Below are 27043 nucleotides of genomic sequence, written 5' to 3' on the forward strand. Positions count from 1 at the left end.
ATAAGTCAACTTTTAAATTCAAATGCATTGTAACCGTTTAAGGGGCTTTAAAGAATCTCTATTACAAGTCAAAGGATAGGAATTATCTTTAAGTTTAGTTTTTTTTTTTGAAGAATATTTTAGAAGATTCTAAACTATTTCTTTTTAGCAGGGAGAATAATAAAATTCAATCAAGGGCACTTTTTAGGGGTTTTCAAAGGAATAATAAAATTCTTAACTAAACTAGATAACACCTATAGAACAATCCTAAATTTCTTTTGTGCAAATTTGTGCAAAGATCATCAGAACTTACTTGTCGGACTTATTTGGTGTTCTGGGACTCTCAGCTGTGGCATCAGGTGTCTCAGATCCACGCTTTGGCCTCTTACTACTCGGCTGATCTTTGGACGACTGCTTATTCCGCGTTCGCATTCTCGATGGGGATTCGTCACCGAGAAAATCACTTCCAGCTGGTGTTGAACCTTCGTGTAAAACTGAAAAATCACAAAAATCTCCATTCCCCAAAAAAAAAGGGAGAAAAAGAAACATTTCGCAATAACTCACGTTTATTCGTAGCACTTGAATCGCTATCACATTCACTTGCGTCGTCCTCTGTTAATGAACTATTTTCTTCCTTTGAAACCGGTGATGGTCTCTGTTCCTGCTACATGAATAAAATAAAAATAAAATGAAAACTTTTTTCCTTAAAGAAAAAGATTTTTTTTTTTCTTTCTCACCGAAGTTGGTTCTGGAGTTTCCTCCTTTTTGGCGTTTGGCGTCGAATTGCTCGCCCTGGTATTCCGTATGCGTCTCAGTGAACCCTGACGACGTCGTCGATGGGGACGATTATTGTTAGCGCCGGGTGTCTTCTTCCACAAATAATAAAATTCCACAAGTTCCGGCGTTTGCTTGTGCGGCAAGAGATCTTTGTGGATGCGAAAGAAATTCTTGCCAAATTGACGTAAACCCTTGATGAAACGCTTCGTTTCGTCTTCTGACCACTTTTTATCGATACCCTTGGGTACGGGACACTTTACTAATGTCTGAAGTGCTTTTCCAGGATCATAACCTGAATCGTGTAACTGCCGGAAAGGAAATTTTTTATTTTTTTTAAAGTTTTTCTTTTTTTAGAGAAATTTTTTTTTGGGGAAACTCACAACGTCTAATGCGTTTATAGTTGTATCGTCCCTGCTAGCAGCTAAACATCCATCCTCGGGTGAGCCTCCATCGCACATACCTATCGTCAGAGCTATCCAAATTAGCTTTTGTCCCTCACACCGTGTTGCAGGGAGAAGAGAAGATAACAAAATGATGATAAAAAATGCATTTACCTTGAAACGCGGCCATTGATCGAGCTGCACGTAAGTACATCATCAAATCACCATCCAAAACAACACCCGGACTCCATCGAGGATCCTCGAGGTCACGCTCGGAGTCCTTGTTGTCGCATTGGTACTTCGAAATTGGCTGATAGTCTGGTAACTTGGCCTTTATTTGGCCGGTGGAAATACGTTGATTGTTGGGTGGTGGAAAAATTAACTCAGACAGCGTTAGATTTTATTTTTAAACGAATAACCGTTGAAATGATTTTATTTTTTAATTTATTTCTCTCAAATATTTGCTTAATTCTTTGCACACTCAATAACTCTTTTTTTTTTAATTCTAAATTTAAATGTTAGTCCTTTTCTTTCCTCTTAGAATCTTTAAAAAATTCATTAAGGAAAGATTTCCATTAATACGTCGATAGTATTTTTTTTCTAAATCTTTCCTTAAATAAATTATTTTGAAGTTTCTTTTAGAATTTGATTATTAGTTCTTGTTAATTCTCCACTAAACACTAAGCATTGCAATGAATATTTTTATTAAATATTCTTCAAAATTCACACACAAAACTAAAAGAAAAATAATAGAAAAATCCCAAACTTAGACAAAATTAAAGAAATATTGTCCCTCTAGTTCCTCATGCAAAAAAAATCTTTTTTTTTCTCATATTCTCATCAATAAATTTGCAATAAATTTACAAATTTTCTTCATTGACTTGTGAAGGAAGATGAAAGAGTGTTTGTGAAGCACAAAAATCACTCAATCACTCTCTGTACTCATCCAAGATTATTTACACTACAAAGCTATGACGCTTTATTTAAACTTGTTAAAATATCTTGTTGTTTCACACAATATTTACTTTTTTTTCGCGCAATGAATACGCAGCTGAGAGTATTAATTTGTGTGTGAATGTGTAAGAAATTTCACTTTATGCCCAAATATTTCATTCACATTGTCTCTCTTTCTCAAGTTGAGAGACTTTTTTCTTCTCTTCTCGCTTTTTTTTTTATAATTCTTCAATGGCTCTTTTAGAAAAATAAAAGAGAAGCAGATTAAGCACACACACACAGACACTTTATTCTGTTTATTTTATTTACACAAGATATTTAAGAGAAAAGAAATTGTTATTATATTGCAAAGATTTTTTTTTTGGATATTTATCTCTTTGATTATTATCTCTTTTTGTTTAAAGATATATTTTTTACTGAGGAACTTTCTTATTAATTAAAAACATTTTAAAAACTTTATTATTTTTTTAATTGTTTAATTATTCTGTTTTCTTATACTACAAAATAAAACATTAAGCAAGAAACTTATTGATTAAAAATTAAATCAGCAGAGAAAAATTACAGTTGAGCTCTTTTCTGTAAGAGTTTAGGGCACTTTCTTCATTTAGCCCTTAAAAAAATTATCCATTTTAATATAAATTGTTAGGCACATTTCATTCTTTATTAAACTGTTAATGCCAAATGACTTAAATTAAAAAAATAAATAAAACATTCACTCGCACACACAAGAGTTATTTCGTGAACCAAAGTAATTAGCAGAATTTTTTTTTAAACAAATTAAAGCTAAAAACTACACACAATAACAATATTTTATTCTAATGATGATGGTAATGAGATGAGTGTCTTTGTGATTTGCAGGCGATGATGGTAACAAGAAACTTTTTTTTATTCTTTTTTTTTTCTTTTTAATCATCAAATTAGAGAAACAATAAATAAAAAAATTAAAGGAAAAAATCAATTTTCAAATTTAAAAAAAATATAGGGGAGATAATACAAAAACGAAGTAATTTTTTTTCTTAAAAAAAATGTTTTTCAAAAATTTGGTCTTACATTAAAAAAAAACGCATCAAACATATTTTTCTTATAATCTCTACGGAATATAAGTAAATATAGAATATTTATAAATGAAAACAATTCTACGAATAATACGGTAAATATATATTTATTTAAATAAATATAATTTATGTACAGAATTTAATGATTGCGATATTGGATAATATTTTTAAAATTAGATCAAGGCATAAATGCGTATTTATTCATAAAATAAATTTCACGTTGGCCTACATCACGAGAGCCCTCTCTACTACCAAAATTTCAAGCAATAGGAAAATTTCCTTTTCATTTTTTTTCCAAGAAGTCAATAAAATTGTAAAAATCGTCCCCTAATACCATCCATATTAGGATAACCTTAAGAATGCATTTTATTGCCACAATTTGTCTACAACATTACATACAATAATGTGGCTCAGGTTGTTAAAGTTCATGGGCAAAACTTTATAACAAGATTATCTCACCTTGAGAATCTTTCAGGGGATTAGAGAATGTGAGAGATAGAGAGAGAACGGGAGCCAGACGGGAGGTACAAAAGACAAATGAGGGTTTGTGGAAAAGAAGAAGATTTTGTGGCATTTTCTACCTGAATTTTCACCTCTCTACAATCTTTGTCTCCTGCACAAATGGACAGAATGTCTTTTTCTTTTGCTAAACTGCGAAATTCATATCTTTCATGCTGTGGATGATGAGAATTTAGTCTGCTTTCTTGGGTAAACTTAATGAGAAATATGCAATGTTTGCAAGAAAGTTTTTTTTCTGACCACAAATAGTTTTGCTGACAAGATATTTTCAATTTGATCTATCTCTTGCATATTAGAGCTTTATCTAATCGGTGTGTTGAAGAATGAAACTTCCTACAATAATATTGAGATTGTTGTCTTATCTGTATAATTAAAATGTTCTTTATTTTGTTTGTTCCTCAATGAGAAATATGAGAACCACATTGTAATGCCTTCAAAATGCTGAGCTTTAAGACATGGATTTGAACTCCTAAGTCCCACCACCATCGAAGACTTCTTAACAAAGCTATTCCAGGAATTAACTATATGCATAACAATGCGGAGTTAAATGAAAAACTTGTTGATAAAAGGCAACAAAAGGATTTTTTTCTGTTGAAAATATTTTTACTTTTTCCCCCAAAAAGGGACTCAATTAAATTTTGAAAAATATTTTTCATTAAGTCTGTGAGAAGAACATAATGTTTGCGATAAAAAGATATATGTTTGGGGGAAGGGGGGGGGGGGGGGTAGAGTATGTGAATATGTGGCTTCCTCTTATAGGAAAAATTTGTTCATTCTCCTCTCCCACCCCCTACAGACAGTGTTTGGGGTATAAATTTTGTATGAATGTCACATAAAATTGTTTCGCTTGCAAAGATTTTTTTTTTTTGCAAAACGCAGACAATATCAAAAATACATTTATTTACTCTTCCTTTCCCCCCTCTCTCACCCAGAAATTTTCCAACAATCTCAGTCGAGTCATTTTTATTCCATAAAAAAATTCATACGCGAATATTTCACACACAAATTTTAATGTTTGTTACATCCTCTCCCCATGGAATTCCTGTCTGTGTTTCATTTTTTTATTGTTTGCTCCAGGATAAAAATTGCAGACTAAGGATAGATAGATAGGGTAGATGGAGGCTGAGGAAAAAGCATAAAGAAGGATAATATTTTGAGAAAATCAATCAAAATGTGATTGATATTTGCCACAGGAAAATGCTTTTGTGGACAATTCAAACATCTTTTTTTTATAAATATACAAAAAAAAATCTCGGAGAGAAATTTTAGGGACTTATCCGGATTTTGGAACATTTTTTTTGTTTGTTAAATAGAAATTAAATTTCAAACACTTAAAATCTAAAATTAGAATAATTATGGAGAGAGTCTAAATTTCCTAGTATTTAGCAGCTCAATTTCTAGTATCTCTATTTGAATTAAATCCTCCTCATCTGCTCCTCTATATACCCCATCAATGTATGTTTGTTACATTAACCATCCACATACCTTTACCCCTTGTTATACGAGTGATTAGTATTCTCAATGAAATTATTTATTATGCTATATCCACCCCCTCCCATCCCCTTTCCTCAACCCAAATGGATCAATACGATTTTCTCTTGGCAAATGTTGATTAATTTAGCAAGTTTTTGGGCCAAAATGATTGGTGAATACTGATAAGGGAAGAGCAGCACAACATCCCCCGTCCCTACCTTTTTCCAATCCATAAGAGATTGAGTGAAACATGATTTAGCATTAAATCACTAACCAACCACCCACCAACCCACGCGCAAACATTACAAGAAGTGTTGGAAATCTGTATGTTGTGTGTAAAATAAACATGATGTGATTTTATGTTTTTCAGAGGATAGATACGTCATTTCCTCGATACTTTTTTTTTCTCCCTTCTTCTTTTCCCTCTCTTTTCCAGAGGCACTCAACACTATCCCCTATTGGGCGCGCAATATATCGCCTCAATCGAGTGATTTTCACTTTTCCAACCAACAAGGAGGCAAAATAATGGCATTGAGTGTGTGGAAAATGCTTCTTTTTTTGCCAAAGATAGGATGTCTGTCTCTCCTCTGCTCAGATGTTTAAAGGAAGAACATAATATCCCTTAAATCAATGTGAAAATCCCACATATGTCTATAACAGAGAGGTGCGTGCAGGGTTACGAAGAAGATTCAAACTGCAGCATATACAGTCACTTCATTTGACCACCAAACTCTCTCTGGGGGTGAACCCTTAAACCCCTCATCATTTGCACAATGAATTGTTGCCCCGACGATATCATCCCTTCCTCTCTGTGCGAGATTTTGTGGTTTTATTTTCAAAACCAAAACTCCCGTATGTGTGTGTGCGAAGGAGACAGATGTTGATGGTGATGAAAAAGACGTGTCCATTGTTACGTATTGAGGGAAGGCGACACAAAGAGAAAATATCCCCTTCACATGGAAAATTATTCAATAAATTATATTCTTTTTGCTGACAAATATAAGTAACAACGATGATGCTTTTCTTCGAGATTTTTCCTTTTTTTGGTTCAAAAGTTTATTTTTAATGGACCTGATGAAGGGACACCCCTTCACAGATAAAAAAACTAATTTTGCCACCCCCCCTAAATTATTTCCAAACAACACCCTTAATTTTCAATGAAGGATTTCAAATACAAATTTCACAAATCAAATAACAAGTGAAAGCCCTTTAATTACACCAAAGACGACAAAATATATAGTAGATTACAACACGTAAGACTTTGACTACCAAGAATCCACCCCCTTCCCATTCCACTCCCCACCTACCCGCCCTTCGATACAAAATCTTTGTATTTGTTGCCAATAAATTAATTTTCAATGAGAAATTGAAGAGTTAATTCTCATGTTAGTTTCAATCTCAATAAGTTGATTTGACGGAAGCTTCGGTAATTCAATTTATGCCACCCACACCCACATTCACCCCCACTGAACCCCTTCCGCTCCTCCCCTCCCACTCCCAAAACTCAATGAAAAGCTTTGCAGATATTACGCCATATTGTGGGTGCTTTACACAAGCTGGAAAATCCACAAATTCTCTCTCTCTGTGGAAAATAAGTCCTCAGGATGTATAACGTGATATGTTTATGTTTTATGTAACGAGGGAGAAATTAATATAGGTATGTATTAAACATGACAGAGAGAGGATTATTTTTGATACATGATTTTATGTATCTAATATTTATTGTTATTTGTTGTTTGCAGTAGCATAAACGCTGCATTTGAAATAAAATGATTTTGTTTTTATCCATGGATAAATTTATAACCTAAAAATTTGAACAAAGAATGTCGGATAACTACTTAGAAAAATTGTAGAAATGTGGATAACTTCCCCCCCTCACTCAGAAAGCAACATAATTAATCTATTAACATTGTCAATAGGTGTCTATTTTATCCCCCCGCCCCACAGACATTCCTCAATTCATATCTATCTCTGCCCCTATATAACACATAAAGTGATAATTTGTGTGAGTGTGGGAGCACCACAATGTGTGGTGTGAGGGAAAGAGGCGAGGAAAATAAAGCGTTGCCAATCAATCAGTCAATCAATCAGAGTTTTACCTCAGTCATTGCCACCGAAATGATCCAATATCGCAATCATTGAGAGATTAATTTATATGTAATAATAAGTATATGTAGGTAGATATACTTAATACAATGTAAAAGGTAACAAAAAAAATGAACTCTTTTTGTTCTTGCGCTACAATTTACACGGACATAGCGACAAAATAATAAATTGATAATATAATTAACACACCATTACGTATTGGGGGAGAGTCTATTTACAAAATTACCAGCAATTTTTCTTTTTTCTTTCATCTTTTTCTTCTTGGATAAATAAAAATTTGCCAGTATTAATGGGAATTTATAAGGTTTCCTCCAAATATTTACAAAAATAAAAACTTCAAAATACAAATTCTTTTTTGGAGTCATTCAAAAATAAATAAATAATTCTCTTTGAAGTTTAAATTAATTCTCTACGGATTATCAGACTTTTAAGGACTTGTCAAATAAGTTATGTCAATTTTTTATCCAACATTTGCTGTCAAATTATAAGAGTCTTTTGGATAAAGTTTTTCTTTTTTTCTGTATTTTTTTTACTGATTTCTTATGAGAGAACTATTGAAAAAATAAGATTTTTCTGAAAATTCAGGATAATTTTTTATCCAAGTAACAAAACTCAAAAATTTTCCTTTTGTATTCAAATTAAAATAAAAAAAACACACACAAAAGGATAAGAGATTAATTCAATTTATCTAATTTATTTTACAGATAATTTCAATAGTTTTATCAACGGATAAAATGTTAACCAAGAAATTTTAACAGAAAATAGATAACGCAAAAGAACTTTTTTGGATAAAATCTTTTATCTTCCAACACTCTAATAATTCTTAGATAACAACTTTAATCCACCCTAAAGTACTTTGACAGCAAATTGGATAAGAAAATAACGACAAAAAAATATTAAAACTCCTTCAATTCTTACGAAATCCAATAATTTTTTTTCTAATATATCAAAAAATTAAAAACCAATAAAATCACCCGCTAAAATAATTTTGAAAAACGAATTTTTCACCAAAATAAAATTATACAAAAATCCAAAATAACAAAACGATCGACGGACAAAAATAAACAAAAAAAAATAAATAGAAAAAATTTAGATAGACAAAATGATAATTTTGGAAAAAATTTTGATTTTGTTACCGTGATTTTGGATGAATTACGTACATAGATATCGTTTACCTGGTGGCCAGGACCCACTCTTATTTCGCCCTGAGTGGAGGCCGCCATGCCGTCCAAGCTGTTACGAAGTGTAGGCTCGTCGTGACGTCGATTGATGTGGCGTCGTCACGGTCACTGTAAAGTCGACGGTTGGCTCGGATGGATGAGTTCTGTGTCACGAAATGGAAAGAAAAATATACTATATATTTTTTATTAATTAATAAAAAAAAACAAACATATTTTGCACTTGAGAGCACACAAGATTTAACTTCTTTTTGTGTTTTCAATAAAATAAAAAAAATTCCTTCTGACAAAATCATCATTATCAATCTCCCACCTGCTGTGAAATTAACACCATTCACACATACGTACAAGCCAAAATAAAAGAAACAACCTCCAAGTTCTCTTAACTATAAATTAATATATGTTTCCGATAAGACACTTTTTTTTTCACCTCACCCACAACATTATTTTTCCTCACAAATACGCGGTTTGTAATGCTTCTTCTTTTTTTGCCGGAGGCATTTCTTTTTCAAACCCACATCTTATTGTTTTGTTTCTTCATTAAAACAAGATTCAGACGACGAGACAAATGTGTGTATGTAACAAATTTATTTCTTTTACTTCCGCTTTCTGTTATCTCTTCGCATTTTGTAGAAAAAATCGTTTTTTTTTTTCTTTAGTTAATTTGAGCTTTGGTGTGGGAAGAAAATGAATGAAGATTAAATTTATTAATTGTTTTAGCGCGAACATTAACTGAAAGCCCCGCTCTATTGATCTTTGAATTTTCTTTAAATTAATTTGCTGAGACGGTTAAGATTTAAGTATTCTCTTCCAGGTGTCTTGTTTTACCGACGTTTTGCCTCTTCTATACCGACAATGGACCACTGAATTATCGTCTTCATCTACACTACTTCTTTCCAACATTTCAGCGACGTCTTTGTATTTTTTTTTCTTTCAAACCACCCTAACAAAACCAAAATCAATGAAAATTTAATATCAGAGCTCTCTCTTTGAATAAAATCAAATTCCTTTTTCTTTCTTTTACTTATTCTTCTTCTTCAGTATATGCATATAAAATTGAATTTTGCTTTCTTGACTTGGATAAATTTTCACTGCAAGAAATGGTACGACGACGAAAGAGCAAGCAATGTGAAATAATATTGCGAAGAAGCAAAAATTCTCTTAACCGGAAAATTATAGTGCCACTCTATATGTGAGCGTAAATGTGCATTTTCTTGCTATTTTGTTACGAACCCATCGTCATCGTTATATAGCGCAAGTTGCCGATGGTATGTATGCGAGGAAGTTGGAAGAGAAAAGACTTTATGGCTTAAAAATCTCTCACCGTATAAATAAATGATGCCTTCCAAAAGCAAACAACCGCATTTTCTTCTCTAAACACTTCTTCCCTCAATCTTTATTCTCTCTCCCACTTGCTCCCTCTTCCTCTCTTACTCTGTTTAACTTCTTTTGGGTGAACCGCCCCCCACCCCCCTGTAATTTCAATGATACATTCTGCATATATATTTGTCTCCTTTGGGGATCTCTATTTTTTTTTCTTCTGAATGAGAGAATCTTTACAAGGAAATAAAACATGAAAATGTACTCGGAGGTCTCGGTGGAAAGTCACAAAAATTGCATGTTTTTGTACAAATTGGTTTCTCTCTTCTACTGAAACAATAGATTTACAATGAAATTATTTTAGTAGAGTGTTGTTAAGAAATTAAACAAGTAATGTAGGTACCCTTTCATTGCTTTCTCAATGAATAAGAAACAATTTTTCTTGATAGTTTTCTACTAAGAATATTTCAGATAAAATTCTTATTTAATGGATTCTATTCAGACCGAGCAAGATGTCGTTAAAATTTCAGAAGAAATTATAGAAATTTCAAAGAATTCTTAGTCACTGAATAGAACTGAATATTCATTGAAAATAATTCAAAAATTAAAATGAAATAAGATTAAATTCCACTTATTGACATTTCATTTGCAAAAACTTTTAATTGCAATAAGGTATTTTAAAACAAATCCATGTGATTGAAAACATTATTACCTGAATGTTTAATGAAAAATCTCCCAAAAAATGTGATTGAAAAAGAATTAAATTGAAAAATCAATGCAAAAAACATCCACAGATTAATTTTCATTAAAATTCATTATCAAACATTTCAATTTGCATACATTCCGGTGCATTTTTAAATGTATAATTTACTTGGAAAAACTAATTAAAATTTCTCAATAATTAAATGAAATAAAAGCTATGTCATGATGCATAATTTTTTAAATTAATAAATGTGTGTTGTAGAACAATTTAATACCTTTTGGTAATTATTAGTTTATTTTGAGTATTAATGCAGTTAGAAATGTAATTTGCATACACGCAGGAGCGATTCTAAAAATATAATCAAGGTTTTCTAAACACAATTTCCTTTCATTTATTTTTTTTAATTCCTTGATTGCTTTATAAATATTTCCTTTCTCTTTTGAGTAAGAAATCATTTTTTTGCTGAAAATTCTGATTTCTTAAAAAAAAAATTATTTGTCTTGCACTTATTGTCTTCTTTAGAGTATATTCAGGAGGTTCAGGAGTAATAGAAGTGTCAAAAATCATTTCAAATAGTTTTTAATTATTTTTAAATAATAAATTCTGGTTCTTTTACAACGTTCTAGTGCATCAGAAAAATGCCTAAAAATATGCAATCTCTTTCAAACAATCTAAGCTTGAAATTAAAAAAAAAAACTCAAAATCCCTTTTTGCTATCTTTTAGTGCCCCAGAATGCCTAAAAGTATGCAAAATCAACCCCAATAAATTCCATTCAATAATTCCATAAATAAATCAACATTCCTCTTAACAAATAAAACCAATTCATTGGTTATTTCCTTCATCTCCTCAACTTCTAACGAATGAATAGAAAAAGAATAAAAGATTTACTAAATTTCCTTCTTGAAAATCCCTTTTTTTCTGAAATCAAATAAAGAACATACATAACACACACACCCCTCAAGGAGAGAATAGCAATAATGTCCGCCCCTATGAGTAAATTTATTTTATTCGCAGATGAGTGCCAGGGAAGTGAATCAAAATGCTTCAACATTATTGCGTGTTTATGATCAATTAATTGCAAATGTTAATAATTTTATATAGCACTTTCGTGCTCCTTCGTTCTGTGTGTGGAGCACCATATTTAGAGGAATAAATACGTTTTAATACAAAGCTAAAATGTGTATCATTATTTCAGAGAATAAATGAATGAGTGAATGAAAAAGAAAGAGAGAGAGAGAGAGTAATTATTATTACAATGTTGGCATCATGACGACGCGAGTGAATTGGTGGAAAAAATCAATCATGAACTCTTCTGTTGCTTCATTAAGAATTTCTCTCTTTCTCTCTCTTTTACTTGCTACTGGAAGTTCTTTATAAATTTCTTTTACTCAATCTTAATATTTTTGGTCAAAGAAAGATATTTTCAAGTGTCCAAACAGACAAGAGAGAGCCGCCTGAATGTCCCTAAAACTATTAAATGACAACAATATGAGAGAGAAAAAGCTTTATTAGTCGCTCGTTACTTTGATGAATAACACCCCCCATTCCACCCCCTCACACAGCATCTCAATATACCATTTTCTTCCTTCCTTTGGCACCCTCTTTTCGGCAATCTGGCAATTACCACCCCCCGCACCATTACAGCCTGCATTCACCCCTCGAGGGAAAAAACATAACGGCGGGGGTTATTTGAGGACGCGTGCGCATCAACGGAAACCACCGCATCACACCCATTGCAAAGTTCTTCACTCTTGTCCCGTCGACACAAACCTCTCCCTCCAGGCTCAACGAACTGTTGACATCATCCCCCAAAAAAAGTATAGTCAAAAGAAGCAAAGAAAAAAAAAGTGAACGACATTTAAATACTTCTTCGCTCTCTCAGAGACGCCAAAAAGTATGATCAAGAGCTTGAGAAAATCTCCTGTGTTAATGATAGACAGAGAGAGAGAGAAGAAAAACGCGACAAAAATTACTTAAGAACATTAGCAAAACCATTATACTCCCAAACACAAGCATAAACACAGCGTATAATTATTTTTGATTAACACACTCCTAATTAATGATAGTACCTACTTTCAACCCCATTAACATTTTCAACCACCCAGAAGTTTGCAGTACAAATTTTCTTGTCCACAAAATGGAAAAACTTTTTTTTTCTCTATTATATAAAATGTTCAATTTGGGACTTTTCACAGAACGTTTATATATATTTTTTTAGGCTGACATTTCATGGGGAATAAAGTTAAATGATTTGGGGGTGGTTGTGTTAAATGAATGAGACTCCCCCTGATAAGGAGGGTTGGTTGTCTATTTTGGGAAAAAAAAGCGCAGAACTTTTCAAAAAGTTTATTGAAAAAAAAAATGATTGAGTGTATTTGGAAAGTTTTTTTTATTATAAAATTTTCTTGTATTAAATTGATAAGAAAATAATTAAATTTTGAAATTAAAGTCTTTAATCTCAAGCGTACTATGAACTTTTTCGTGGTATAATGGTTAGAGTACTCTCTCATCATCTGTAACTGCTCAGGTTCAAGTACAGCTGTGGAATATTTTTTTCCTCAATAATTAAGTATTAAAAACAAATATAATACAATTTATTTCAATTTAATATTAAAATTGCAACATATTTTAAAGGTTTTCTACAGCTTAGAAAGGTACAAGTATGTATAGTTTAAGTTACGATTTATGAGACATAACAACCAACATATGCTGAAAGAATGGCAAAATGTTTTGCCTCAAGCACTACACACTGTGAGTGAGCCTCTTTCTCCATCACAAAACGATTTTTTTTGTTCGGTACACCATTAACATTTCTCCCCTGAGGGGGGAACAGGATGGTCATTTAGGTGGGTTGTGAATTTCCATCAACAAGATGGTTCTCCCTGTATAGACTCTCTCTCTTTCTATATTATATGAAATTCAATTTGTCACGAATCAACATTTTGCAAATTATTCTTCTGATCTTCTGGTCAATTTTGCTCAATTGTTAGGGTGGATTTTCTACTTTACTTCTCCCGTCTTTTCTTCTCTTTTTTGTTGCCTTTCTTCACTCAAAAAAAAAACATGAAAATATGTACATTGTTGATGGAAAAATATTCTTTTCCATCTCCCTCCCACAAGACGACATGCCAATAGAGTGGAAAATAACCAAACATTTTGATACGAAAATTCAATTTAACAACCACCGTGAGGGTCAAGAAAATTCACCAACAAAAAATAAAATAAAATAAAATAAAATAATCGTTAATTCCACGGCATGTTTCCTTCCAAATTGTGTCACATCAAATGCGTGGTCTGTTTTACTTTTTATTCGAGTGGGAATTGGTGATGTTAATCAGTGAATTTATTGCTGATTTTTTTATTGTCGCTTTTAATGGTCGATTAATAGTAGCACAAATGAGTCGAGAACATTTTATTGATGCACTTTTCCTGTTTATCGACAAGAACTTCGCATCATAAAGTGTTTTAAAATAGACACACAAACACGGGGAGATAATAATTTTTTTGTTATTTTGTTGTAGATTTATAATTGAATTTTTATTTTTGAAAAATTAAAGAGGAAAGTTGAGTAATTTTCTTTAGAGAAATAAGAGAAATATTTAAAAATTACCGCAATGTAATTTTAAATGGAGGTTTAAAATTACATTGCCATTTAATGATTTTTCTTTCATTAAATTTTCAGAGATTTTCATTGTTTTACATTGTCCAGCGATGCTTTGGATTTTTTTCTTTCTCAATTTTCAAGCTTCTGGTTATTTTCCTAAAGCTTTTAATAATTTTTAAGCATCTTTGAGCAACTTCTTAACACTTCTACCGCCTTAGATTAAAAATTCTCAAAGAATGCCATAACTTTTTCATTATCCAGCGACGATCTGACTTTTTCATTTTCTTCAATTTTTTTTTATACAAAATTCATCATCCAAAAAATCCTCTTATTGTGCAATAAAACACCCCAATCACCGTAAAATATTTTTCAGTGACAAATAATAATGCCAAAACAACATGGTGTATAAGAGTAAACTTTCAGTCTTCTTCACACAACAATCTGCACACCCAAGTTGTAAAATGAAGAAGAATAAAAAAAATGAAAGAAGAAATGCTATTCAGCACACATTTTGTGGGTCTCTCTCTCTCTGCTCTTTCACACCGCCTTGGTTTTCCTTCATATATGCAATGCACAAGCACCCGAGTAAAAATCGTATTAAAGTATTTGACATATTTGTCGACAGAGAGTTCCTTTCTCATAAATCTTCATTTTTAGAGGCGTTCCATCTACATATATATGTGAGAAAATAAAATAAAAAAGAGATCCGCCTAAGAAGCTCACACTGAGAGTGAGTGTGAAAGAAAAAAAAAGAGATATGCTGTCGAAGCGGCCAGGAAAGGTTGCGCGCGCGATGACTTTAATATTCAATAAAGCTACTGGAATTAACGTGGACTTGTGTTGATTTTCATTTTAAAGCGCAGTTCAAATCCCCCTTGATTCTCTTTTCTTTTTTTTTTTTTGCTTCATTTTATGCTGTATTTGTGATAAGAATGAAGCGCTCTAAAGCGCGCCTCTTTGGCCACACCAAAGCGCCTGCAACGTTGCGCCTTATCAGTCTCGTCGCGCAATTTTTCGCTAATGCCCCCACCCTGATCTATCGCTTTTAAATACTGATAAGATTTTATTGATTTTCTCTGGTGGTCGCGTTTTTTTTTTGCCAACAGTATAATGGCAGAAAAAGCATTAATATTGAGAAGGAGGTACTTAAAATGATTGGTCAATAAAAATTAGTTGAGTCAATTGATTTGTGGTGCGTGGTTAATAAAAAAAATTAAATTGCATTGTAACGCTTCTAGATAGGAAAAAGTTTCTTTTGGTGATTTAATAACAGAATGACATCATCATTTAAAGAGCTATTTGACAGATTATGAGAAAAATGACGGGAATGTCAAAAAAATATTGAGAAAGGTCCATGATTAATGACACTTAGAGCTCCATTTCACATAGCCAAATTGACAGATTCCATCGAGAAATGTCAAGTTAAAAGAACAATTGACACATGACATAACTTATTTGACAGTTGTTGGAAAAAACAGCGAATAATGTCAATATTATCGAAAAAAAACAGATAATTAAACATTTAATCCTTCATTTGACATTACTACAGAAAAACTACAAGAAAGTCAAAAAAAATATCAAAAAGTATCAAGAAATTAAATAAAATTCATTATTTTACCAATGAAAAAGAAAAAAACGTTAAAATGAAGAAGAAATAACTTCTTGGAGTCCAATGAGCGTGTGCCTTCTTCAACCTTCTTCGATATATCTTAATTTTTTCTCCATATATACCTCCGTTTCTTTTGTAACATCACAAGCGCGCATACTGTGTGTTGTATACCTTCTATACCTTCTTCTTCACCCCCTTTTTGGTAGGTATGCTGTACAAATTATTATTATTGTTGAGTCGCGCCGAGGTGAAATTAATAGCAGGTAGAGATGGAATACAATTCTCTTTTCCTCCCGTCAGCTCTTTTATTACTTCTTTGGGGCCACACAACACAGAGTATATAGCTTTAAGCCACTCAAGCACCGAAGGTACACCTCAAAGGCCAACCAAATGTGGAGATTAAATAGATTTTTAGTTAATTCTTGTGAGATAATCTCTCTGAAAATCAAGTCTTTTTGTTTTAAAAGATTCAAAATGATTATAAAACTTTCTTTTAACTTGAAATTTAAAACTCAAACCTTGGGGGCAAAATTGACCGAGAGAGAGAGAGGCCACACAGACTGTAAGCGGTGGTGATTAAAAAGATAAATAAGTGTTGAAAATTGGGGTTAAGTGTGCTAATTGAGGATACCATTAAGGATTTATTTTTAATGGAAGTACAAAATGTTCAAAAAAAATCCTTTTAGGGAGGAAATATTTTTCTAAAATCCTTTTAAGAAGTCGTCTAAAAGCAACAATACAATATAGAATAATAGGTAATTTATTAGTAGAGTGCTTAAGACATAAGTCCTCACACCACAAACAACATGGGTTCAAATCCAACAAAACAGGAATTTTTTTCCCATCACAAAATGCCTTTTAAAAATCAAAATCAACATTTAGTGGCATATTTTAAGCATTACTTGTATTTGTACCCATTGGGGCGCCCTCAAAATCCCACATAGAGAGCTTCTTTCATTCAGCCTCCCACATGTAATTTAAATATGAATCTTAGCACATTTTTTGTGGTAAAAACGTGATTTTTTTCATCAATACAATATTTTTACAAAACGTAAAATCATTCATTAAATACAGAGTGACAATTTGTTGGGTAAATAACACCCTGGAGATTGGTGGAATTTCCATTTCTTCTTCTCTCTCTTACAGAGAGGAGGAGTTCGTGTGGAAGGAAGAAAATCAACAGTGTGTGAAGAAAAATTTACTACAAAATGAATTTTCTATGAATAATACAAAATGATAAATAATGAAAAATTGAGAGGAAATTGGAAAAATGTGATCTGCATTGGGCTAAAAATCAATTTACTGTGGTTTTTTGTATCATTTGAGGTGCAAAAGGAGAACCTTTTCAAATCACAATTTAATGGATTTTTGTATTGAGATGTGAGAAATCTCGAGAAATCTCTCACAGATATCCAATGAGACGTTTGTGTGTAAGATGAAGAATAATAAAATAAAAAGAATTACACAACGAAGGAGAAAGATGAGATGAAGAGGTCGTGTCAATTTGAAACTCTCTGCGATAAAATATCAATTTGTTTGCTCATTTCCTTCTCTCTATTTCTCTTCTTTAAGAACGCAAACTATGCATTTTTTGTTCTTCTTAATTCTCTCCTTCTTTTGAGAAAATTTTCACATTTTTAGAAAAGAAGGAAAAATCAATGAAACGCCCCCCGGGAAATCTATTTTTGGACAAAAATTTTCCTCCCAAAGTAATCAATCAATATTGTATTAATTTGGAAATTTCCATCGACATTTTCTCGCTAAAAAAAGAAGCAAAATAAATACATTTCCCAAAAGGTTTTTCCCATAAATGTGATATTTTCGTATCAAACCACAGAAGAGGCCGACCTTTAGGTGAGATTCCATTTGATGCCAAAATAAATTCATCATGCGGAAATTGGGTCAATAATCTCCGTTCCCTTTTTCACGCTTTCCCAGCTTGGGTAAGAAGATACAAAGAAGAAAAAGATGAGGTACTGCTGAAGATGATTTGGTGAAGAATACGTGCTTGAATGAAATTCTTTGTTTTTTTTTAAGAAAAATTGTTCCTATATATTTAATTTTCCACAGGGTGTGTTGAAAAAATAATGAGAAAACCATCCACATGCAAAAGAACGTTCCTTGGAAAATTATAAAGTTGATAGGGTGATGGTTAGAAGACTTTCTTCACACCCTTGAGGACCTCGGTTCAAATCTACCAACAAAACATCTTTTTACTCTACAAAATGTCCTTAAAATACGATATTTCAGCGAAACTTGAAATGTTTGTGAAGAAAATTCCTAATTTGGGCAGAAAGAACCCTCTAAGGAAAGCCCCAGGATCCTGGCAATGAAAACCTAAACCACAATTTCCTCCTAATAGCCAGAAAATAATTTTCCTTTTATCACAAAACAAGAAATATTAAATTAAATTAAAAAGAAAATAAGAGAAGCCATCTGGATACATTCCATGACTATAGAGCTACACCATTGGAAAACTTTACCACCCCCCTAATTGTCCCACAAAACGGTTGGATAATGTCGGAAAAGTGCCCAAATTGCTACCTCGGCAATCGTCCAAAAACACAGCTCAAATGTAATTACAGATAATTCAGAGAGAGAGAATTTCGTGTGACTCAAGTGTGCGCAATGAAGAATGAATTTTCAATTGATTCCAATGAAAAATTGGTTAGTAAATGTTGCCCAATTTATTGTCCCCCCGCCCCTCCTCACAACGCTAAATCAGTCATTCAATGTTATGGAGGTGTTTAAGAGTGATAAGGGCGCGCACATACAGTTAAGAGGAATTTTATTGATTACCTCCGTGATATTGCTGTGAATGTCGAAAAAAAAAGTAAAGAAAGGAAAACTTCCTGGAAAAAGTTCTTGCGCTGAAATCTCAGAAAAGACTTCCCCTAACACTTCACATTTTACCCTCTACAAGTGGAAACTTTCCCCCTTTCTCATGGAAAAATAAATAAATAAAAATAAAACCACAAAACTCACGTACTTTATCGCAAATTTCATTTAGAAAAAAAAGTACAAAAAAGGTGTGTATGTGCAAAAAAAAAAGCTTGGGGCACGATAGCAGATTAATTTTCCTTTTTTGCCCTCCAAAAAAATGGGTGGAAATATGTAAATATTGCTGAGACTGTGGGGCGAGAGGGGAGTGCGATTTATGTGTGTATGCGGGTGAGAGAGAAGAGGAAGATGCGATAAATAATGCAAAAATCCGACTTGTGAAGAATCAAGAAGAGAAATCTCAATAATCTGCCAAGAAACATCTAAACTTCTTTTAAGCTGTCAAATTATTTTTCTTCATTTTTTTTTTAGGGAAAATAAACTTAAATGATACTTAATTATGATAAATTTTGATACTTTTAGCAGTTTTGAATCTGATTTTGAAAAAAAAAAAGAAAGAAGTTTTACAGACCAACCCAGATTCGATCCGCAGTTCAATAAGGTGTCAAGCGAAAACGCTAAGCACTACACCATCAATGAGATAATTTTAAATTGAAGCAAATTAAATTCTGCTAATTAAACATAGATTACAACCTTAAGAATAATGCCGAGGGCTGTTGGAAGATATCTCTTAATTTTTTTGTATCTTCAATTCATTAAATCTTTGAATTTCAATAAATTTTTTATTGTAAAAATTCAAAGAATGTCCCAGAAACAGTGAAAAGCACAGAAACATCAATGTTTCAACACTTGCTGCTTTGATTAACCCAGCATACAACGAAGGGTTAATGAAACACAAATAAATTTTCTTTGAAAATTTATTAAAAATAAAATAATAATAAATTAACAAGAAAATCTCCTGAATACAGAGAAAGGTATATAAATTTTAATTATTCTTCCCTCAATTAAGACTCTAAACACAAAGACTTCCCGCCCCGGAGAGAGGGTTCCTGCCACCCCCACAAAAAAAAAGAGAAACAAAGAATTCCGCCCAGAGGAAATGCAAATTTTTCACCGCAGCAGCAGCGTATGTGGAATGAAGCTGTAGCCTCTGGCCGTGCTCTGGGAGAGAGTGAGGAGAAGAGTAGCGAGCTCCGGTTAGGAGCTGCTAATTATGTGCTGAATGATTAATTGAATTAAACGATTTGCGAGTCCAATTGAACAAATAAGCGAGCCACACAAGGGAGCTGTGTGTCTTCGGGGGCGCGACGGCGGTGTCTGACGGAGCCGAAGTGGCAGCCCGAGAGCTGCGAAATGGAGGGTCAGAGAGTCAACAAATTAATTGAACCCCGGAGGCGCACGGGATGAGGAAAATGGTGGAAACGCTTTGTTCGCGCGCCGATTGATTTTTGTGTCTCACTCCCTTTCTTCCTGAACAAACCTTTTTCCACAAACTTCTCTCCCCCCATCCTCCCGTCAAAAAAAAGGGGGCATCCTCCACACTATGGGGACTTTCTTTGCCCCGTTGTGGGGGATTATTCATGTGTGTGGCCCCTTCATTTTGGCCTTCCGGGAGCGCCTTTCTTTGATCTTTCCTTCATTCATTCACTCGTCTCATTTTTTTTCTTTCACAAAACAAACAGTAGGCGATTGATGAAAACACAAAATAGCCCCCACGGTGGTCACTGAAAATCCTCCAGAAGCCATGGAAGCGCTTCATTTGGGGATGATGCGTGGGGTAAATATTTTGGGTGGAATGAGAGATGAGAAGATGTGATGGGTGAAAAAAAATATCTGCGTCAGTTTACCAATTCACAAATGCATCCTGGCTGCTTGTCAGACACGAGAGAAAAGCACGAAAAACACGTTGAAATCCACACTGCACGTCCTCAAAAGTGTTGCACATCAATTCACGCGGCACTCACGCACGAAATTTTGGTAGTTTTTGCAGTCTATGGGGCACTTTAGTTGCTATTTTTGGTTACTTTTTCAACAACACACAAGAAGTGCCATCCACAATGAATGGCAGCCATTTTCAATAACTACCCCAACAAAGCACATAAGTGAAGAATTCCATGGAATCACCATGGAGTTTTTCCGCGAGTTTCCAAGGATGATTCCTTTGTTACCCTGAAGAGGTTTCTCAATAATTATTTTTTGTCATCTTTATAGCCTTCCTAGAAGTTTCTAGTGTTTTTTTAAAACCATGAAAAACTAGAAAAGTGAAGTTTCCATTCAAGGCGTCTTTTGGATAGATTTTCTTATAAAAATTAATAAAATCTCGCTAAGATTGATGATGAGTTGAAAGATGTTCCCAAATAAACCTCCACAATGAACGGTTTGAGAAAGCAACAAAAGAGGTCTTTCAGGACATCCTAATAAAAACAGCGTAGAAATCAAAACACGAGCCGGTTGCGGAAAATCTTTAATTTTTTCAAAGTTTCCTAACATTTTAGCCAATATCTCGCATCAGTTTCCTTCCTAATTACTTCCTGAATCAATTGGATTAATTGCATTTGTGAAAATGGCTCAATCAGCTCCAACAAATCAATCAACGCTCCTTCCTCTTGGTGAGTGTGTTCAAAACACGTTCTGCAAACGAATAATTTTCTTCAAGAAAATACAAAGAAATTACCTAAAAATACCCCAAAAGAACCTTCCTAAAACAATTTTCTTCCTTTCCAGAACTCGTGGACAAGTGCATAGGTTCGAGGATTCACATAATAATGAAGAATGACAAAGAAATGGTGGGAACATTGCTGGGTTTCGATGATTTCGTCAATATGCTCCTTGAGGATGTAACAGAGTACGAAAATACCCCCGAGGGGCGAAGAATAACAAAGCTAGATCAGATCCTTCTCAATGGGAACAATATAACAATGGTAAATTCCCAGAAATTCTGCCCAAAAGTACTTTAAATGATGAATTTTTCAATCTTTCAGCTTGTTCCTGGAGGAGATATGCCTGATTCCTCAGCAGCATCTTAAGATTACGCACCAATGATCCATCAAGGGTTGGGAATTATCTCTCTGGGATGCTTTTTTGAAGATATTTTCTTAATTTTCTTGTGAAAAATAAAATATTTGAAGCTACTTTATGAATTTTCTCTAAGAAATTCACTTTTCCATGGAATTTATGTAGAAATTCCATTGAAGTGATCAGACATTTCCGAGAATTTACATAGACATTCCACGGAAATTGTTAGGATCCTCCACAAAACACCCCCAAAAGTCCCTCTAGCGGAAAAATAAACAAATAGAAAAGTGGAAGAAAAACCTTCAGAAAAGGCGAATTTCCCAGAAAAATCAATTTTATCGTTTAATTCCGCAGTGTCTGGAGGAAAAATCAAGCAGAAAAGATGGGTGTGGAACCACTAACCCTTGCAAATGGTAAGTCAGCTGACCAGGAAGCACCCAAATGTAGAAAATCCCCATTTAAACTGGGATTCACATCCGCCCTGCGGAACTAATGATTTTTCTTCTGTTTTTCTTGGGGGCTTCTGGGTGTAAAAATAGACATCAAACGCACAATTGAACTTCTGGCAAAGCTCGAGATGAGCGGTGAGATACCCACGACGAAGGTAGCAGCCCTCCAGAAGGTGCTTCAGAGTGACTTCTTCAATGCTGTGCGCGAAGTTTATGAGCATGTCTATGAAACGGTGGACGTTCAGGGTTCCCAGGATGTCCGGGCATCCGCCACGGCTAAGGCAACGGTGGCTGCTTTTGCTGCCAGTGAGGGGCATGCTCATCCACGTGTTGTTGAGCTCCCGAAGACCGATGAGGGGCTCGGGTTCAACGTTATGGGTGGCAAGGAACAAAATTCCCCCATTTACATCTCCCGGATCATCCCTGGAGGTGTTGCTGATCGCCATGGGGGTCTCAAGCGTGGGGATCAGCTGCTCTCTGTCAATGGGGTGGTGAGTAGTGTCTTTTTTGTGTATTTTTTGGACATTTTCTTAGGTTTAAGAAGCCCTAAATAGGTTGAATGGAATTCCCTCCGGAACAGAGTTGATCGCATACTAGATTAAAGATTTTTTTTCAATAGTTTATTAAAATTTTATTTTTCTCTTAATTATCTCTTATGAGATGCTTTAAAACACTTCTTTTGTGATTTTAAATTAAAAGAGAATTTCTATTCCTTTTAACGTCTAAAAATATCTCTTAAGTTCTTAAATTGAGAGAGAAAACTCAATATGTTTCTTATCTCCCCCCAAAGCACATTTAGGCTATTTAGATGCATTTTGTCAGATTTTTTTCTTTTTAAATGGCCTAAAATAACTATGTTGAAACCTTAAATTGAAAGAAAATTTAAGAAGAAATTCTTATTATCTTTACCTCAGAAAATTTCTCTCAAGCCTTTTAAATTAAGAGAGAATTTAATTTTAAATAAAAAAATAAGAGCCTGTGCTGGTTGTTCCCCGTAAAAGCTCATTTAGACTCTTTAGAAGCATTTTCTGAACGAATTAATAAAAAAAAAAAGCGCCGAAAATATCAATTCCAAACCACTAATCGCTAATTTCTCGATAGTCCGTTGAAGGGGAGAATCACGAGAAGGCCGTTGAGTTGCTAAAGCAAGCCATTGGGTCCGTTAAGCTTGTTGTGCGGTACACACCGAAAGTTCTGGAGGAGATGGAATTGCGTTTTGATAAGCAAAGAGCAGCCCGTCGGCGTCAGTTCCAGTAGAAAGCCTCACCACCATGTCAACACTGCCAATGCGCGTGGGCCGCAAGATGTGCCAGAAACTCCTCACAAAAAAAAATCTCTTAAAGAATTTTAGCTGCAATTTTTCTTTTAAATCTTTTATCCTTAAAATGCTTTTTTTGGATGCTGCAAAAAAAATCCCAGAATATCCACCAGAATTTATTTAAAATTCATTTTTTGCCCGTTTAGCTTTAGAATTTTTAGTGTTAAATAAGTAAGACTTTGTATTTTATTTTCAATTCCTTTTTATTAAACATATAATTTCACCTTTTTTTGTTTTTCTTCTTGTATTCAGTTCCTACGCAAATGCGCTTCTAAATGTACTTTTTTGTTCTTCTTTATATTATATTCATTTTCACCAGAAAAAAAATGGAAAATTATTAAAATTCACGACTTTGTATTCCATTTTATCGTGTCAATTTTGTGCCCACCTTTGTCACGCGATTTCTTTTGTTTTACTTTACATTTATGTTTTGTCCTTTTCTTGCATTTAAGAGAACGATTTTAATTATTTTGCGAGAAAAAATCCCTTCAATGCTAAATGAAAGATTTTTATTGAATTGAAAAAGATTTTGTGAGATCTAATAAAATAATTATCAAAGAATTATAGATTTTTTGTCTTAAATTTATTTTTTTGTTTGAAAATTAAAAAAAAAGAATAAAATGATCAATGAGTTTATTCATTTTAGAAGCTAAATTGTAAAAAATCTTGCATGTCTATTTAGTACCTGATGAAGGGGACAAAATATCCCTGAAACGTCATAGGACAAATGGAAACCTATTAACGTCAGTCTGCTTATTTATTCTCGTTTTTCTCGAACTCGAATTAAAGCTGTGATTAAAAGAAAATTAATTAATTTTTATCTCTAATCTAGACAAGTTTCAATCGAAATAATAATAAAAAAATAATTTGAACGGAATAATTTTTCAACGGAATTTAATATTTGAATCCTCAAATTAGATCTCATAAAATCTTTTTCTTTTGCAAAATTAAAATCAGATTATTGGCTGAATTTGACTGGAGTTTTAGACACGTTTTAATGATTTATTTTAATTTATTATTTCCCACAAAATATTCAGAATTAACCCCCCCCGTTCCCCCTCCTTAAACAAATCATTGTAATGAAACTTTTGTGTGAAAAAAAAATAAAGAAAAATAAATTCACGATCAAATAAAATTTATTTGTTTTTCTTCGATTTTTTTGTGTTGATTTTAAGCAAAAAAAATATTTTTTTCGATTATTTTTTGTTAAATTGTTGTTCCAGGACGGATTTCTATTAAAAAAATACCTTTTTGGGGTGGAATCAGGAATAGATCAGCTGAGAAAAACAGACAAACAAAAGAAATAAAACAACATAAAATATTTCCAGAGATTTCGCTCTATTTTCGATCGAAAAAAAAAATTATAAAAAAGAACATTCTAACTTGCTAATTTTTTTTAGCTTCAAACTCGTACCTTTTCTCTCTTAAATCACAAAAAATTGAAAATTATATATAATTATTGTTTTTTAATCAAATTATAGTACAATCCTAGTAGAAAGTAATGTTGGAAAGACAAAAAAAATCATTTTCAGTGCAGCATTATTAAATCTAGAAAAAAATAACCATCTAAAAGAAATTTAAGAATTACCTTTTGCAAATTTTTTTTCTTTATCGCTTGGCCCATTCATTATGAACCTATCTCAAAAACGCTACTTTTCAGGAGAGCCGATTTTCTAAAATGTATGAGAAATTTACGTATTTTGCCTTTTTTCTGGCTCCAACTTACCAATTATCTCACACAAATGATGGTATTCACTCACTATTACCATTTAGAAAGCACTGGCACCCCAAATTATGTAAAATAATTAGTAAAAAGTGCAAAAATATTGCAAAATATGCACAGAAAATACTTTATAGGTTCTCCTTGCACGGAGTTTGAGAAAAAATTTATGTGACGGAATGTTCGGCAAAGCTCGGGTCGACCGTCCTTCAACGCAAGCACTAGGTCTCTCTTTCTTTCCTGCGCGCGCCGATAGATTCGTGTGCATCTTGTATGTGTGTGTGTTAGCTCCACAATTTCCTTCAGCGAGAATGAATTTTTCGTCCCGAATGGAATTTTTGCTTCTCTGCCACCAAGGGGATTTGGAATCTCATCTCCATAACCCAATGGATTATCACATCCTGGACAATTAGGGGGGGCTGGGGCAAAAATTTTTGTTTTTTTTTCAAATTCTGGAAAAATAGGGGACTTTGGGGCAAATTGGTGGGTTTTTCGCCGCAATTGTGGTAACTCCTCATTGGTAATGATGGAGTGACCTTCGGATTAGGGATCTCATCCCAGGAATATCAACTCCTGGACAATTAGGGGAGGCTAGGGCAATTTTTTTTATTTTTCGATGCAATTGTGGTCACTCCTCATTGGTAATGATGGAGTGACCTTCGGATTGGGGATCTTCATCTCAGGAATATCAACTCCTGGACAATTAGGGGGGCTGGGGCAAAATTTTTTATTTTTCGCCGCAATTGTGGTCACTCCTCATTGGTAATGATGGAGTGACCTTCGGATTAGGGATCTCATCCCAGGAATATAAAATTCTGGAAAAATAGGGGATGTTGGGACAAATTGGTGGGTTTTTCACCGGATTTGTGGTCACTCCTCATTGGTAATGATGGAGTGACCTCCGGATTGGGGATCTCATCCCAGAAATATAAAATTCTGGACAATTAGGGGGGGGCTGGGGCAAAAAGTTTTGTATTTCGCCGGAATTGTGGTCACTCCTCATTGGTAATGATGGAGTGACCTCCGGATTGGGGATCCCATTCCAGGAATATCAACTCCCGGACAATTAGGGGAGGCTGGGGCAAATTTTTTTGTTTTTTTGCCGGATTTGTGGTCACTCATCATTGGTAATGATGGAGTGACCTCCGGATTGGGGATCTCACCCCAGGAATATAAAATTCTGGAAAAATAGGGGATGTTGGGGCAAATTGGTGGGTTTTGCGCCGGAATTGTGCTCACTCCTCAGTGTTAATGATGACTAAAATATTTTATAAAAATTTTTTCAATAAACAAGAATATTTTCAAGCGGCTTCCTCAGAAAATCGCACTGCCTATATATAACTTTTCTTAATTAAAATAAAATATTGTAAAGCCCGGAAAGTTTTCGAGCAATACCAAACTTTTTATTTAAAATTTTTCTTCAATATAATAAAAAATCGTCAAGCCCGTAGAGCCTTCGCAAAGAATCAAACTACTTTTCTTTAATAAAAAATGCATTCTTAAGCCCGAAGGGGGTTTATAAGAAACTACACTACTCATTAATAATTTATAATCAAGGAAGGATTTAAAAAAAGAAATCTTTTTTTTTGGTCAACAAATTCACTAATTATTCTTTAAGGGATCTTTTCATTTTAATTCTTATCAAAATACCTTAAAAATCTCAAGAAGAACAAAATGAATTTTAATTTAATACGAAATTAGAGAAAGAAATCCCCTTTTTTCTCAACAAATTCACTAAATATTCTGAAAGGGTTCTTTTTCTTTCTTCAAGATTCCCAAATATTCCTTAAAAGAACAAAATGATTCTTTATTAAAGAAAGAATTAAAGAAAGAAATGCCCTTTCTTCTCAATAAATTCACTAGTTATTCTTGAAGACTTCTTTCCTTTTTCCTTTAAATTCCCAAATATTCCTTAAAAGAACAAAATGATTTTTTATTAAAGAAGGAATTAAAGGAAGAAATACCTTTTCTTCTCAATAAATTCACTAGTTATTCTTGAAGACTTCTTTCCTTTTTCCTTTAAATTCCCAAATATTCCTGCT

General features: G+C 33.4%; 3 protein-coding genes across 23 annotated transcripts in view; 2 read left to right on the plus strand and 1 right to left on the minus strand.

The window, feature by feature from the left end:
* The window catches only part of LOC129793816 (arginine-glutamic acid dipeptide repeats protein), a 34559-nt gene extending 14000 nt beyond the window's left edge, over positions 1-20559 (minus strand). For 8 of the 21 annotated variants that reach the window (XM_055834224.1, XM_055834223.1, XM_055834219.1 and 5 more), the window contains exons 1-7: positions 20347-20558; positions 8404-8567; positions 1311-1467; positions 1137-1216; positions 717-1061; positions 544-643; positions 293-473 (exon numbers count right to left, since the gene is read on the minus strand). In XM_055834224.1, the coding sequence (XP_055690199.1) occupies positions 293-473; positions 544-643; positions 717-1061; positions 1137-1216; positions 1311-1467; positions 8404-8466 (926 nt within the window). In that variant the 5' untranslated portion in view covers positions 8467-8567; positions 20347-20558. Of the gene's footprint in view, positions 1-292; positions 474-543; positions 644-716; positions 1062-1136; positions 1217-1310; positions 1468-8403; positions 8568-20346 lie in introns of all 21 variants that reach the window. The other 13 variants (XR_008750966.1, XM_055834221.1, XM_055834220.1 and 10 more) reach the window with 7 other exon arrangements.
* A 20-nt stretch (positions 20560-20579) lies between these two features.
* LOC129793820 (U6 snRNA-associated Sm-like protein LSm5) lies at positions 20580-21630 on the plus strand. The gene is made up of 3 exons (XM_055834231.1): positions 20580-21108; positions 21224-21420; positions 21481-21630. The coding sequence occupies exons 1-3, from the start codon at positions 21063-21065 to the stop codon at positions 21523-21525; spliced, it is 288 nt and encodes a 95-aa protein (XP_055690206.1). The 5' UTR covers positions 20580-21062; the 3' UTR covers positions 21526-21630.
* A 151-nt stretch (positions 21631-21781) lies between these two features.
* Positions 21782-24416, plus strand: LOC129793819 (protein lin-7 homolog C). The gene is made up of 3 exons (XM_055834230.1): positions 21782-21927; positions 22054-22454; positions 23065-24416. Exons 1-3 carry the CDS (start codon positions 21897-21899, stop codon positions 23218-23220), a joined length of 588 nt encoding a protein of 195 aa, XP_055690205.1. The 5' UTR covers positions 21782-21896; the 3' UTR covers positions 23221-24416.
* Positions 24417-27043: the final 2627 nt, after the last annotated feature.

Source organism: Lutzomyia longipalpis, chromosome 3 (assembly GCF_024334085.1).
Source record: "Lutzomyia longipalpis isolate SR_M1_2022 chromosome 3, ASM2433408v1".
NCBI classification, from domain to species: Eukaryota; Metazoa; Arthropoda; class Insecta; order Diptera; family Psychodidae; genus Lutzomyia; species Lutzomyia longipalpis.

Bases quoted from the DNA above. Each gene is read 5' to 3' on its own strand.
- LOC129793819 (XM_055834230.1), top strand. From the start codon at position 21,897: ATGGGTGTGGAACCACTAACCCTTGCAAATG. The intron at 21,928-22,053 runs GTAAGTCAGCTG...GTGTAAAAATAG, and splicing joins ACCACTAACCCTTGCAAATG to ACATCAAACGCACAATTGAA. The intron at 22,455-23,064 runs GTGAGTAGTGTC...ATTTCTCGATAG, and splicing joins TGCTCTCTGTCAATGGGGTG to TCCGTTGAAGGGGAGAATCA.
- LOC129793820 (XM_055834231.1), top strand. From the start codon at position 21,063: ATGGCTCAATCAGCTCCAACAAATCAATCAACGCTCCTTCCTCTTG. The intron at 21,109-21,223 runs GTGAGTGTGTTC...CTTCCTTTCCAG, and splicing joins ATCAACGCTCCTTCCTCTTG to AACTCGTGGACAAGTGCATA. The intron at 21,421-21,480 runs GTAAATTCCCAG...TCAATCTTTCAG, and splicing joins ATGGGAACAATATAACAATG to CTTGTTCCTGGAGGAGATAT.